This window comes from Melospiza georgiana, chromosome 3 (genome assembly GCF_028018845.1).
Source record: "Melospiza georgiana isolate bMelGeo1 chromosome 3, bMelGeo1.pri, whole genome shotgun sequence".
Lineage (NCBI taxonomy): Eukaryota > Metazoa > Chordata > Aves > Passeriformes > Passerellidae > Melospiza > Melospiza georgiana.
In genome coordinates, this window is record NC_080432.1 from 73,857,784 (window position 1) to 73,872,327 (window position 14,544).

General features: G+C 38.8%; 1 protein-coding gene across 1 annotated transcript in view; it reads left to right on the top strand.

Annotated features, from left to right (window-relative positions):
- Positions 1 to 14,544, top strand: part of THEMIS (thymocyte selection associated) — a 70,795-nt gene that overhangs the window by 12,997 nt on the left and 43,254 nt on the right. The window contains exons 2-4 of the mRNA XM_058021148.1: positions 542 to 700; positions 8,578 to 9,036; positions 11,746 to 12,788. Coding sequence (XP_057877131.1) covers positions 542 to 700; positions 8,578 to 9,036; positions 11,746 to 12,788 — 1,661 coding nt within the window. The remainder of the gene's footprint in view (positions 1 to 541; positions 701 to 8,577; positions 9,037 to 11,745; positions 12,789 to 14,544) is intronic.

A 14,544-nucleotide genomic window follows, 5' to 3' on the forward strand; every position in this document is an offset into this window, starting at 1 on the left:
GCCACTTTTCCAATTTCTAGTACTTTCTTCAGGTCTTCTGTTACCACAGGAAACTCAAATGCTGGTTGCACTTAGATGTGTCCTGTCATCTCCCTGGGTACCTTCAAGGCTCTGTGGGTTTTTTGTATCCTGCTGTAGTCTGTTGTTTCCTACGGGATAAACTATGCCCTGTGCTGTGCAGAGCCGCCTTTAGTGAGCTCCACTGCCTGCTGGTTTCAGGAGACAGCTCCTGACAACCCAGGTAATCCTATGCTCTACCTCGACCTATTCTGGTCTAATAATTTGGAAATGTAGATTCTTCAGACCTTGTTCTCCTTGCGTGCATTTAAGAACCATGTACACACAGAGCTGATTGGTCATTGAAGTCACCAGATTGTTTTTCTCATGAACCTAAAGGGAAAATTAGGCTAATTATCACAAGACAAGTATTATTTCTTATACTTTAAGTATTTTTTTTATTTTTGCTCAAAGAGGTAAAGACATATGACAAAGCAAGAAAAAGCTAAATAATGCTTTTCTTTCCTTTTGCATTTCTTTTCAGACTCCATCTATGAGATGTTTGGAAATGAATTCTCCCTCTCAACAGAAGAAGTCATTAAAGTTATTGGCTTCAAAATTAATAAACTCATAGCAAGTATCTGTGAGAATAATGAAGTCAGCCAGTTTTCAGCCAAAGTGGAATTACCACTAAATTTTCCTGGTATGGTATTTCATGAATACATGTTTTTGAGAAATTATAGCCCTTAGTAATCACTTTTGTTCATTTTATTGATTTGCTGTCTTGATTCATATTTGAGGTTGCAACTCAGCTGTCAAGAATACAGTTTTATCAGATGGTACAAGACATAGTCAACTAGTTTTTAAATTTCAACTCTCTTACAGTCCTTTCTCTTGGATAGAAGTTATTAATATTATAAAGTTTTGTGGTTGGTAATGCTTTTTACACTTGGAGTCCCTTGGTGTAAGAATTACAACAAAAATCTTCTTTTCATTTACTTATGACTTTGCCAAAACTTGTCTGAGCTGAAACCTTCCTTGTTGTGTTCTTAAACTATGATGTATTTACCATTACTTCATCTGTATTTTATTATTATGGGTATAAAATATTTTCAATACTCTGTTTTCAATACTGCTTTTGTTTTAATGATTTTTTCTAACTATGATGGTCAGAATGGCTGCTCCATGCTTGGAAACAGGATTAGAGGGGAATGGATGTGGTTTTCTGCTTAAAAAGTAATTTTTAATTGTTCTATAGAGAAATCCAAATATATTCATATTTTGGAGGATGGACTTGAAATTTGGCATGTGGTACTGACTTGTTGAACCATACTTCCCTTTGAGGTACTTGAACCGTATCTATGGTTGAAAATATGGTACTTGAACCATATCTTCCCCTCTCCATGTTACCTTGTTCAGGAGATCTGGCCAAGTACTGAATCCAGTACCAGTTCATCATGTGTCATATTTATTAATTTCTGAATTTTGCTCTCATCTCAGTTCCTCCACTGCTAGGGCCCAGCAGCATTGAACAGGGAAGTGAATAAAGCACAGAGGGAGAAGTGTGTCTCCCATGTGAGTTTCCCACATGTGGGAAGTAGAGGAGACAAACTGTGTTAGAAAAATGGTAGAAAAAGTTTTGATCTCAGAGCACGACAGAAGGATGCAGACTTTCCATGCAAAGATCAGAGAGTGGAGGCAGCTGCAGGTGGTTTCAGCAGCACAGGAAGACCCCACCCACCCACAGGTTTGCAAGCAGGGCATTTCCTATGCTGGGAGTCTTGCAGGCAGCAGAGGTAATGGGAGCCCTTTGGTGAGAGGAGATGAGCAAGCTGCATGAGGAACTGCATGAGGAGGGCAGTGGGAGCGGGAGGGAGTCTGGGGGACAAGTTGTGGGACACATGCGTAAAGGAAACACTGGTACAGAGCACACACAGAACACAACAGACTTCAAGAGTCTGAGATCATGCCCAGGACTCACTTTGACCATCAGTCTAGCTAATGGACTGAATGAGACTACAGTTTTGTACAAAAAAACCCCCACCCTAAATATTTAATTAGCACTGTATTGTACTGAAAGCACATGGGAAATTAAATTGATGCTGCATGGGGAACATAATATGAGTGTTTTCTAGTGTTTGAGTGCTTGACTTAATAACCTCATTGATGCTCTTCTAAAGTCTTGCTGAGTATGCCAGAGTGTGCATGTATAGGATTTAGGTTATGCCAGTATGCTTTTTCTGCAGAAGGACACAAGACACACTTCTTGAACAAATAAAATGTAAAAGTCCATGGGAATGATGAAATGTTTCATCTGAATTCTACAAAAAAATCTTCTGCTATGCCTTTATTTGCCGTCTCTAAAATACAGATTTCTCTCTGAAATAGTTGTGTGTATATAACTTCCCCCCCGCTCCCAAATAGATCCTCATTTTACCTTCATGTTTTTCTTGTCCTGTGAATCAGAATGGTTTCTATGACCACTTATAAAAAGACTTTTTTGGAATTCCATTTTCAAGCACTAGTAGGGCCCAGACATAGAGATAAAAGACCTTTTAATTATCTGTGGCTATCTAGAGATATTGAAATACGACTCTTCTGTGAACTCTCAAGATACTTGGTATTTTTCTTGTAATCCAAGTTTCTCTGATATTATTAAAATTTCTTCTATCTCTAAAATTCATACACCGATAGAAATATATTCTAAATCTTGATTGGCAGATGAGGTTGAACATTTGAATCCCAAAATATCCAACACAACAGAGTGATAAAAGTAATCCTAAATTTATTAATGTTGAAGGTCCCGACTGTTAGAACAGAAAGACTTGTGATTTCAAATGCTTGAACCTGGAATCGGGATTTATTTGCATTCAAGTGATCAGTTTTACAACCTGGCATTTGGATGCTGTTGCCCTGCTGAGCACATTTTCAAATTCGATCTAATCACTACAATTTTCATGCATAGTTATGAACTCTCCCAACCAGTGTTCTAGAAAACTGGGTTATTTCACTTGAAAAATAAATTCAGAGTTCATTTTGCTGAAATTTATCATTATTATCCTCCACATGATGGGTATTACTGAACAGCAGCACTGAAGAGGGGCATAATGACACTTCTTATTAGCCCAACAGGGAGCACCACTTCCCTGTTTTTCTCTGTATATGTACTCTTATGTATTCAAGAGCTATTTGGTAAGATATAAATTTGTCATTTCTCTAGTTTAGTTCTTAGCTGATGAATGATTCTGCTCTGTAGAGTCAAAATTTCCCAGTCTCTTGCTCTTTCTTGACCTTTTTCCTTTTCACTTTATTACATAGACGTGCTAAGATCTAACTGAAACACTGCACATGAAACATGGCTTGCCCCCATCTCTTGAACGAAGCGCAGAACTGAATTGCAGATGATCTTTTTCGTGCCACCTTTGACTTAATTCAATAAAAATTTCCACAGGTCTCTAGGAGGCTGACCCTGTATTTACATTGTATGTACAGTGCCCTCTTGCCAGTGCTGATGCAGAGATCTCTTTGCTCTTTTCCATTTCCTTTGCCATGAGCTCTTTTGCATGCCATGGGCTCGTGTATCCTTTCACTGCACACATACTGGCACGAATGAGCAATGCTCCTATCTAGCTTACTCTGGGGATAGCAGCTCTGAGAGTGAAGAGCTAGGCTCATTGGCCTTAAATGAGCCCTACTCTTTGTCTTTCTGAACGTACTTGCAGTCTTCAGAACTCCTTTTTTTCTTCTCAGATCCTTGATAAAGGCCTAATCTGCCCTCTGCATTAGAGAAACAGCTGCAACCGCAAGTTCACTATCTGTGTTATTTCTTTTATCCTCATTCTAATTTGTTCTTTTTCATGCCTCAGAGGACAGGGCTGTTCTTTCTGTGCTCATACACTGGGTAAAATAATAGAAGTCTGCTGTTACTCTAGACACTTCAATGACTACATCTAACCACATTTTGAACTACAATTTTCACTACTAGCAAATTAACAGACAGGTAATTTGCACAACAGCTGAATTGTTTGCCAGCACAAATGATTGCGTTTCATTCTGTTTTATTCCTTCTGCAAAAAACATTACTGGACTGCCCCTGTTCTCATGAGGTCCCTGGCTGTTGCTGCTGCTCATTCCTATGCAGTCTGACAGGGACAGCTGAGCATGACTGCCCCTTTGAGCACTCATCTGCAAGTCAGTGACCAACCAACACATCCGTGGAAGAACAGGGATTAGGCATTCAAAGGCTCATCTCAGTACTAGGTGAGGAAGAGCTGGCTTTTGGGACTGGATGAGAGGAGGAGGATGCTGAAGCAGAAGAGGTAGTGAGTGGGTGTTGGAGGTGTGGGAAAAGAGGAATAGCAATTAAGTCATGTCCAGAGAAGGTAGAAACTGTGCTCTTCCCAACTTTACTTGGGGAACAGAAACTGCTAGTCTGGGAAAGATAATTTGTTCTGCTCTTCTTTTTTCTTGGAGGCTGCTTGCTACCCTACTAGGCAAGCCTAACTATTGGTTTTCTCAGCTTTCTGTGGGGGAAAGAGAGTAAAATACTCCCTTCCTTCAGGAGTCTAATTAAGACTGAAAATAGGAAGTCCATAAAGCTCCAGAGTGGTACATTTTACACTACAGACAGTAAAAGAGAACTGCATATACTCTTCTGTAAAAAAGTGGTAAAAATATCCTTCTATCAAAATGTGCTTTCCCATAGCACATTCAGTCTTGTGATCCTCTGGCTATGTTTTCTCTCCCACACCAGTGAAATAATTTTCTCAGATTCTCAAACTCTCTCCGTGTCAACTTCTTGAAAAGATGGGCTGATGATGTTTGGGGCTTACTAATCATTCATTGTATTATGTCTAGGCAGACTTTACCTAGTGAAATGTCACAGAGGCTTCTTAGAGTGGAATGATTACATTTTCCCACAGTATTATTGTATATGTGCATAGCTCTTCTTATATGACCATTTTATTTTCCCTCAAACCATGGGACACAAGTACAGTTTGGTTGTAGACCAGATTGCATTTAGAAAGTAAATCTACAGGAGCAAGAATGCCAGATCTTGATAAACCAGATGGACTTTTTTCCAAATTTGTTATTTCCATCTGTCTTTCCCCCTTACAGTCCACCAAGATCTCTTGGGAAAATCTAAGTGAATTTGATTCAGTCGTTTTATGGTTTGTGAAAAAGTATAAAAATATTTTTGCTTGACCTCAAAATGTCCAAATGTTAGCATCTCAAACTTACCATATGTTTCCTCCTCCTGGAGGTTTCCTTGTTATCTTAGATTTGGAAAACATTTGTTTTTGCAATTTGATTCAAAGTGATTTTAATAAGACTCTGAATTGTTCCGGATAATATTGTTTGTGTTTTTTATGGTTCTGTTTTGTTTTTTACATATATACAGTATCAAGGAGAGCATTTATGAGAGGATACCGTGTCAGAATATGGCAGTGAATTCCACCCAACATACCAAAACAGTCTTTTATATATTTACCTCTGTTCTATCTAGAGAGAAACATCTGGAACTTTGCACATTCATGGCCAGTCAGAGGTGGCTGTTAGGTCGTGCCAGGAGTCTGATCAATACAGAAGCTAAGTATGCAAGCCCACAGGGCTCTTCTCTTGCCTAAGCAAGCATTCTGTCACCAAAATTACAAAAACCACCACAACAGAAGGCAAACATTCTTCTGCTCCCATCCTTGACAAAGCCAGTCTGCCTGAGCCAAGGAGTTAATCAGGTGTCTGGTTTTGCATAAAATCTGATAATTATGCTTCCATATGACACCTGCTTTCCAACCTGGGATGTTCATCAGTTTGTTGCTGAAATAGCTGTCTTCCAAATAACTTTGTAGGCCCAGCAAAATTAGTAGCCTCAGACTATTGTCAAACTCATAGAAGATAGGAATGTTCTTCATACCTGTACTTTGCCAAATATTTTCAACTGGAAGTTTTTTGCACAGTTTATGGGGGCTTTTTGATGTAATTCAGGGGAATTTGTGTGGGGCATACACTTGCTCCTGTTTTACTGATAGGTAAGCATAGTTACTGCCTTTGGGACGCATCATAAGTACTTTGAATATCCTTTTTAATGAAAAAGATTCCTATTTGTTTTCTCCCAGCCCTGCCAAGAGATGATACCCATCTTGTGCTTGCAAAGCATGATACTGGAACACTGTTTGTCTTTTCCACAGGTTCAGTTTGTCACTGGTGCCTTGTCACGGTGATACTTTCTAAATGCTGATGAACCTGTTTGTGTTGATCCGCACTGACATGCTCCAGTGATGATTAGGACTGTGGTAGATAATTTCCTTGCTAATAATTGTGTTAAAATGGCAATGAGAAACATTGCAAATATCAGTGGGTATTTGCATTGTATGTACAGTGCCCTTGAAACTATGTTCAAGTTACACTTTGTATATTCATGCATGTACAAAGTTCATGCATGTTCCTTGCAGCCCAGCAAAAAGCCTGGAGGCTTTCCTGCAGGTTTTCCTGCAGTGAGGACATATATGTAGGGAATGCACTGACACAAGGGTACTGACTTCACGCAGGAAAAGCTGGCTGTCATACAGACAATTGTGAAGGCACAAAACTGCAGAAAGAAGTGACATTGGTGCACCTGGTGACTATTTCTGCAGTGGATCAAAGAGGTTATTACTGCTTGGGCTGCTGACAGGCCCTCAGAGATGTTTGTTCAGAGTTACTAGTGGCTACATGGGACACACAGAACCAAATATACCCGGGTTGTTGATGAATTCAGTTAAAAGCTGCTCAACAGACAGAATCTTAATTATGTCTCCTTTAACAAGAGTGGTGCTAAAGTTACAAAGTGAAAGTACAGGAATTTGCTGCTGTAAAGAATCACAGCAAACCTGTAGCCACAACCACCTCCTTCCAAAAAAACCCCAACATTTTTAAAGGCTGTTGTGATAGATGTAATTATTTGACACAACCATTTAAAGAAATACAATCTTAGGGACATCCAGACACCATGCAGGGTCTTCAGTTGTGTTGATTATGGTCAGTAGTGAAAGTCAGTAATGGAAAACTTCAGAAGAAAATAAGCACCTTGCTTATTTTTAAGAGAAGCAATATCTCCTGATCCAATTTGTTAAACAATCCCACAGTCAGGGGAGGTCTAGTGAAGGAAATTTGTGTCTTCCCAAGATCCAACAGCAACTGTGTGGTCTGGCAGCATCTCACCTTACTGAAATCTAGGTATCTGCTGGGACATCCTGCACTTGGCTGAGGACGATTGGGTAGGATATTTAAAATCTTTCAGACATGGCTTAAACTACTCATGGGATTTGAAGCTGCCATAAAAGTGTCTTTAGTGGTGCCAACCAGGCTCTTTGACACCCCATCCCATGCCTCCTCCTTAACAGCCAAAATGGGAGTGTACCTTTACCCACAAAGTGCCCTCTCTGCAGTCCAGAGGAGTCAATAGCACGGAGGAGCAAAGCCATAGGATTTTTGCTGGCTTGCTTTGGCAGACAAAGGGACAAAAGGCACAGTGACTGCCAGGGAGCTTGGCATCTTTGTCATTGTAGCTGTAGCTATTGGTTTAGTTGTGACTAGCAAACTCGGCCTAGAAATAACCTCTACTCTCACTTATATTCACTCGAAAGCGAGTCTTTGTCAATGTCTGTCTCAGGAAGCTGCACTGCAATTCCACAAGGCAGCATTCACAATTCTGCCACGCCTTGTGAGAAAGACAGCTGAATCACACAGTTCAGCTAAGACCTGCTTTTTAGTCCTCTCAACCCTCCAGTTCATCTTCCTTTATGAAAACCCTCACGCAAATATAGAAATGTACACATTTTTCTTGCAATGGAAACTCCTAATGAGACAGATCCAAAGGGCATGATTAACATGAAGTAATAATGTCCCTAGGAGATTGGGAAGCTTAGATACAGCTTCTGCCTTGCAGAACTTCAGCATTTTAATTGCCTCGTGATGGCTGGAGTGCTACAACACCCAGACTTTGAATTAATCCAGCTGGTGGACTGGGCTGTCAGATACGCTAAAATCTATTTGCTCTTTCTTATCAGTAGGTGCTACTCTTTCATTTGGGATGTATCTTTAAACACACTTGGTCTAGGAATTCCCAGTCTGTGTGTGGAAGGTTACATGGTACTGATGTTTAGACAAGAAACTTATCCTGCATGAACTGATCACATTAATGTTGTGTTTCCTCATACCACATCTGCATTTCAAAGGCTGGTTTCCTGAGAAGACAGACAGGAATTTAGGATAATTTTTCTTTTTTTCTGTGTCAAAGAAAAATTTTACTGGGGACTAAGAATGCTGGATGTCAGAAATTAGATACCTGTCAGAAAGGGTTATTTCCAGCTGCTTATGTGTTGTACCAGCTGATATTGCCTCTATAGAGTCGTATTTTTAGCAATTGAGCTATCATCTATAAATTATTTGGTGTGCTTTGCTCTCCGTTTTCATAACATTCACAGTCTAAATTTTGGAATTACTTTCTTTGTGTATTTTCCTTTTTATATCACAGTCTAAATTTTGGAATTACTTTCTTTGTGTATTTTCCTTTTTATAATGCAAGTTTTCTGTTCTTAGGTCTTTATAAGGTTGTGGCAGATAAGACTCCATATGTCAGCATTGAAGAAATTGCAAAAAAAGTCTCTATTGGGCCAACAAGGTTTGGCCATCCTTCTTTCTACAGTGCCAAGGATATAAAATTGGAAAATTTCACTATCAAGCATGATGAGCAGATCACCTTCAACTCAGTGGAAGACGTCCACGGAATAATGGCTGTGAACTGTGTCGTGGTCAGAAATAACCACTCTCATTCCTTTACTTTGCCCCTTTCACAAGAAGGAGAATTCTATGAGTGTGAAGATGACCAGATGTACACCTTAAAAGAGATTGCAGAGTGGAAAATCCCTAAGGGTAGAAACCGGATTGTTAAACTTTCCACTACTTTACATATGTGGGACTCCTCTAGTCCACTTCCTCAGAACTTTGATGGCTGTTTGATTCTCATGCCTGTCTACGAAGTGCAGGCAGTAATGAAATGTAAGTAGGAATACAATCTGTGTTCTGTTGAACTTGGTGTAGCTAAGTACAAAAGTACCCTTAAATGCACAACATTTTCTTAAACTAGCCATGAAAGATTCAGTTTGTTAAAAATTCCTTATCCATATTTGCCACTAATGTTAGTTTCAAGAGGAAGAAAGATAAAAATAATATTTTGTTTAGTATATCTTTATCATCTGTTAGTTTAGATTGTTACCTTGTATTTCTTTCTGTTGCCATTTTGTTGATCACTACAATTAAATCCTCACGGAAAATATATGCATAGTAAAAAGGTTGAGTTTAGGAATTCTGTTCAGTTCCCAGATTCTCTTTCTTTGCGTCTTAGACTTCAGCCATGGAGAAGCCCCTTGGTGGCTTCATATGGCTATGTCTAGGAGGTAGGAAAAGAAAACAAAAACAATTGCACATGTTGCAATACACTTAATTACCATTTAATTTTCAGAATAAGGATGTTAGAGTAAGGAAAACCATATTATTTTATTCTGTTGCAGAAACAAATATCAACTGAATATAAACACAAAAAACTCATGGACAATTTCTGAAACCTGTAGGTTTGAGGAAGCAGAAAGATTAGAAAACCAGTATCTTTAAAAGTTTGCACTCTGAGTTTTTATTTTAAAAAACTCCAAAATATTTATGACACTAGTTGTTCCACCAAAACCTTGATACAACAGGGTTCTGATTGCAGGATAGTAGCTTAGCTTTTGGGAAGGTTTTGCTGCTTGTTGCATTTACTAGAAGCAAACCAATGAGCTCCATAAAAATTGAATCCTAACAGAAGTATGGCATTCATGAGGATATTTAGCAAGAAATCTTTTCACAATTGAGCATTTCTCTGTTGAATTATGTAAGCAAATGGACAAAAGAGAAAGAAATAAAAGCAGGCAGAGATTGTTAACACAATATACCATAGTCATTATATGCTTATCATAAGACATTCAGCTGTGCTTGCTATGTGATTTAATGTGTGAGTTCGGAAAATATAACTTCACAAGATAAAGCAACTGTAATGTAGAAGTAAAATGTAAAAGTAATGTTTGCTGTAACTGTAGCTAGATACAGGGGTCTAGCTTATCTCCTGAAGCTCAGTTAACTCAGGTTTATTGATATATCCACTAAGATATATGTGCGAATCAAGAGGAATTTAATGCTCCTGAAAATCTTCAGAAGATTCAGAAATATTTGGTATTCACTTGTCTTCCAACCAGTTATTCCAATAAGGATTGTATTTGTTGTTTTTATTTTAAATTTCTTGGTGTTTTCAACATATAAGAAGCATTGCATATGTCCTAAATAACTAATACAAATTGGAAAAGTAGGCTTCATGGTACATGAATAACTGCTTTCTTGTGAACCATGAAGAATGGATTTTTACCCCTTTTAGGAGGACTATAAATAGACACAAGATAAATTATGAGAATTACTATCCACTCTAAAAAAAAGATTCCTGATAACTGGGATAAATTATTACATTTTCACAGGCTGTGAGCAGAATCCTCTTTACGTCTCATTATTAATAACGAACAAGTTGTGTCTGTGGAACTCTCACAAATGCTCACAGAAAGTTTCATTTTCACCAGTCATTTTCCTTTGTTGTCTTTTACTTCTGGTGCTCAGGATGTTTATCAGCTCAAGGTGTCAATGTGACAAAAGCAGAGTCAGAACAAACAGATCCTGAATTAGTGTCATAGAACTCCATCATATAAAATAAATCCGATACCAACTTTTCAGTATAAAATATTGGTATGTCCTGCTGCAAGGAAGTGTGAATCTAGCATATACAATCCCTTTGTGTAGGTCTATGCAGAATGAATCTTATTGAAGAGAGTCATTAAATATTATTTGCTTGTTAAATTTTACTGCCTTGGTCAGCGATCTGTGGTGTCACTGACTTGGAGCCAAATTCTTAAATAAGCCTTAATTACATAGTCAGCTTTGTTCTTGGAAGTTTTGCATTCAAAATTTTGCAGTTTCAGTTGTGATATAAGAGCTATTGCTCCCTGTCAGGTTGTTGAATTCACTCGCTCAGTTCTGATAGTGAATGAAACCAGGTGAGGCAGAAAAAGATTCAACAGTTCCAGAGAGGAACATAATATTAAAATGTCTTAATTCATAAAAATAACTTACTCTTAGTTTATACAAAGACTTTGCCATTTTTTAAGTCATATTATTTCCTAATAATTACAGATGTTTTAATTATTGTTATAAATATCAAAATACCTTTTATCCCCCAGTCTGACTATAGCAGAAACATGTTGTTATTGGATCCAAATGCTATTTATTTATTAAAAATGTTTCCCCACTTATTTCTTTGGAGAAACTCTAAACCACTATGAAGTAAAAGAATAAAAATACAGCTTGCACCCAATAGTTTGAGAAGATAAGCAACTGATTAAACTTGGAGGTATTGTGGGGGAAATAGTGAACCAGCCTTTTCTTTTTCTCAAACTTTGTGTTGACTTGTACACCTTATTGTCTCTCTTCATTTGTGTGGTCTCATGCATATCTGATGACCATATCTCTCAAATTACAACAATTAGACTTTGGCTGGCCCAGTTAGTAGTGCACATTTACACATGGACATGCATGCCTCAGGGAAGGTACTTTTGGTATCTGGCCAACAAGGTGTGTATTTTATTTCAATGTCAGTTCGAAAACAAAACCCAATATATTTCTTTTTCTTTTCAGTTCGAAAGGATATAATTCATATCCTCTCAGATCTGGATGTTGAGGTCAAGGATGTAACAGACCATTATGATATTAGCTCTTTCCTTCAGCCACTTTCTTTGGAAGATATATTTGAGAGAACAAGCAAAGAATTTCCTATGGTTGCTCAGATAATGGAAGGGCCTTCGGGAAACCAAAAACCTTATAACTTATTGTCTACAGGGAAAGAGATTGTCATCTACAAAAAGTACCAGGCAGCAAGAGTCCTAGCCTCTGAGATGAGAAGTGATTCCTCCAAAAGACATTATTTAATCCCTATGAGCTACAAAGGAAAGTTCAAGAGAAGACCTCGGGAGTTTCCAACTGCCTATGACTTAGAGATAGTGAGAAATGAAAAAGAACACCTTCATGTTGTAGCAACTAAAGCCTTTACTTCCCCTCATAAAGAGCTTTGTTCTGTTTCAGTTGGAGATCAATTTCTAGTTCAGCAATGCCAGACTAGTGAAGTTCTATATGAGGGAGGAAAGAAACTCATAGATGTTTTAGCTTGTGAGCAAATACTAAGTGACTCATATAAAAAAGTGCTCCTCCCTATGTACATGGAAGGTGGCTTTGTGGAAGTGGTTCACGACAAGAAACAGTATCACCTCTCCGAGATTTGCAAAGAATTCCATTTGCCTTTTAATGTCAAAGTGTCCGTCAGGGACCTTTCCATTGAGAAGGATGTCTTGGCTGCTGCTCCTGGTCTGCAGTTTGAAGAAGAAATCACAGACTCTTACTTGCTGATCAGTAGTGCCAGCAGTCCAGAGGAGAGCTGGGAGATCCCTGTGTACCGCTTACACATGTTGGTCCATTTGCTCAACAAAAACGTCCAGACAGTTGCACCGCCTGTGACGAGGACAACAGTGGAAGAGGTCAGCGAAGAGGAATATTATATGTTGAGAAGATATGAAAACCTAACCCTCCATCCACCACCCAGGCCTCCCAAAAAGCCAACAACAGCACCACCACCTACTTTTGCAGTGCCTAAGCAAGATGTGTCTGATGTACTGCAGGCTCCAAAGGTAAGGTATCCCATCTTGTCTTTGAATGTCTTACAACCGCAGGTCATGTTCTGTGGGTTTAAAGTCTTCATTTCACTGTTACATCCTTATGCCATGTGCACAGATGGCTCTCAGTTCCCTATAATGGGCAAATTAGCAATTACAGACAGGAATGGCTAAAATCTCCAGTGTGTGTTAATTGATCCATGAAAAACAACGGAACCATGCCGACTCACAGCAGAAATCTTGGCTGTATAATTTTGCATGGATAATCCTTTACTGCACCATTGTAAAAGTGAAGGGAGGGATTTGAAGTGCCTGTATTTAAATCTTTATTAAGGGGAAGCATATGTTTTTGTGATGTAAAGATAATTTTGCTCAGCTGGAAATTGTGGAATTAAGTTCACAGAGGGACAGGTTGTATTGAAATTTTCGAATTCATTGTTTTGCACTCACCCAAGTGGGAAATAGGTTTGAAATAAAAAAAAAAAAAAAAAAAAAAAAAAAAAAAAAAAAAAAGAAGAAGCAGTTATTTTAGAATAGAAGCGGATATTAAAAAGAAGTGTCCCGTCCAGGACAATTTTCTTGATGTCTGACTAACTACGACAATGCATTTGTTCATTACTCTTTGTGTTGGGTCTGGCTGAGGTGCAGTTGATTTTCTTCACATCAGTCTGTGAAGTATTTCTTGGATTTTAGATTTATTCAGGGCTCATGACACATCAATCTTTTGGCTGTTTTACAGCCATGCACCCACAGTTTCAAGGCCTTCTTGATTTCCCAGGCTTCCCCAAGGAAGTTCATTGGGGTTGACCAAGAGGTTCAGAGAGAACATAGATGGGAGCTGACCCCAGTTGACTAAAGGGATAATCCATGACACATAATACTGTGTTCAGCAATAAAAACTGAGGGGGTGATTTGCCTAGGAAGGCAACCATAACTCAGAGACTGGTTGGACAGCAGTCTGCTTGTGAGGGACTGCCTTTGCATCTCTGCTTTGGGGTTTTTTCCCCCCTCTACCTTCATTTATTAAGCCATCTTTATCTGAACCCACAAGTTTTCCTACTCTTGCTCTTACCATTGTCTCTCCTGATGAGATCATCATCCTGATGTCAGAGTGGACATGAGCACACTGTGTTGTGATTGCTATGCTTTAAATAAAGTGTAACTCATGTTATTTTATTTTGGGGGATTCAGAGGGAGATATTTTTTTGTGTGTTGGTATGAAACTGAAGTTGAATTGTAGCCTCTGATAGGGCAGCGTTTGTGAATAGCTCTCTTTGCCTGCTGGAGGTGTTCCTTTTCTCTTTCCTCAATTCCAAGACCACATGCAGGCCCAAAGCTCCACAAAGAACCTGGGAGATGGTTACAACAGTCTATAGGAGAATTGAATGGATAAGGTGGCTCCCTAAGATAAGGGTACTACCAAAAAAAGATGTGTCATTTTCTCCTGTCTTTACTGCAGACATGTCTTTTCTTCTAATTGTTACAATGAATATTGAGCAGCTTAAATAAGACATCCTGTTGTGGAAGGAAGGATACATGAGAAACTTGTCCATGGAGCTCACAGGCAAGCAATCATCCTGGTACTGGCCAGGGGTAAAGAACTGAGGGAAAATTCCCTAAAGCTGTTTCTGGTCAATTTGTACCCTTGTCAGGAGGATTCCAACCTCCTGCAGTTACTGATGGCTGTGTGTGCAGAAAAGCAGGTGGATGCTGACTCCTGATCAGGCTCATGCAGAGGATAATATTTTCCTAAAGTGAGAAGAGAGCGGTA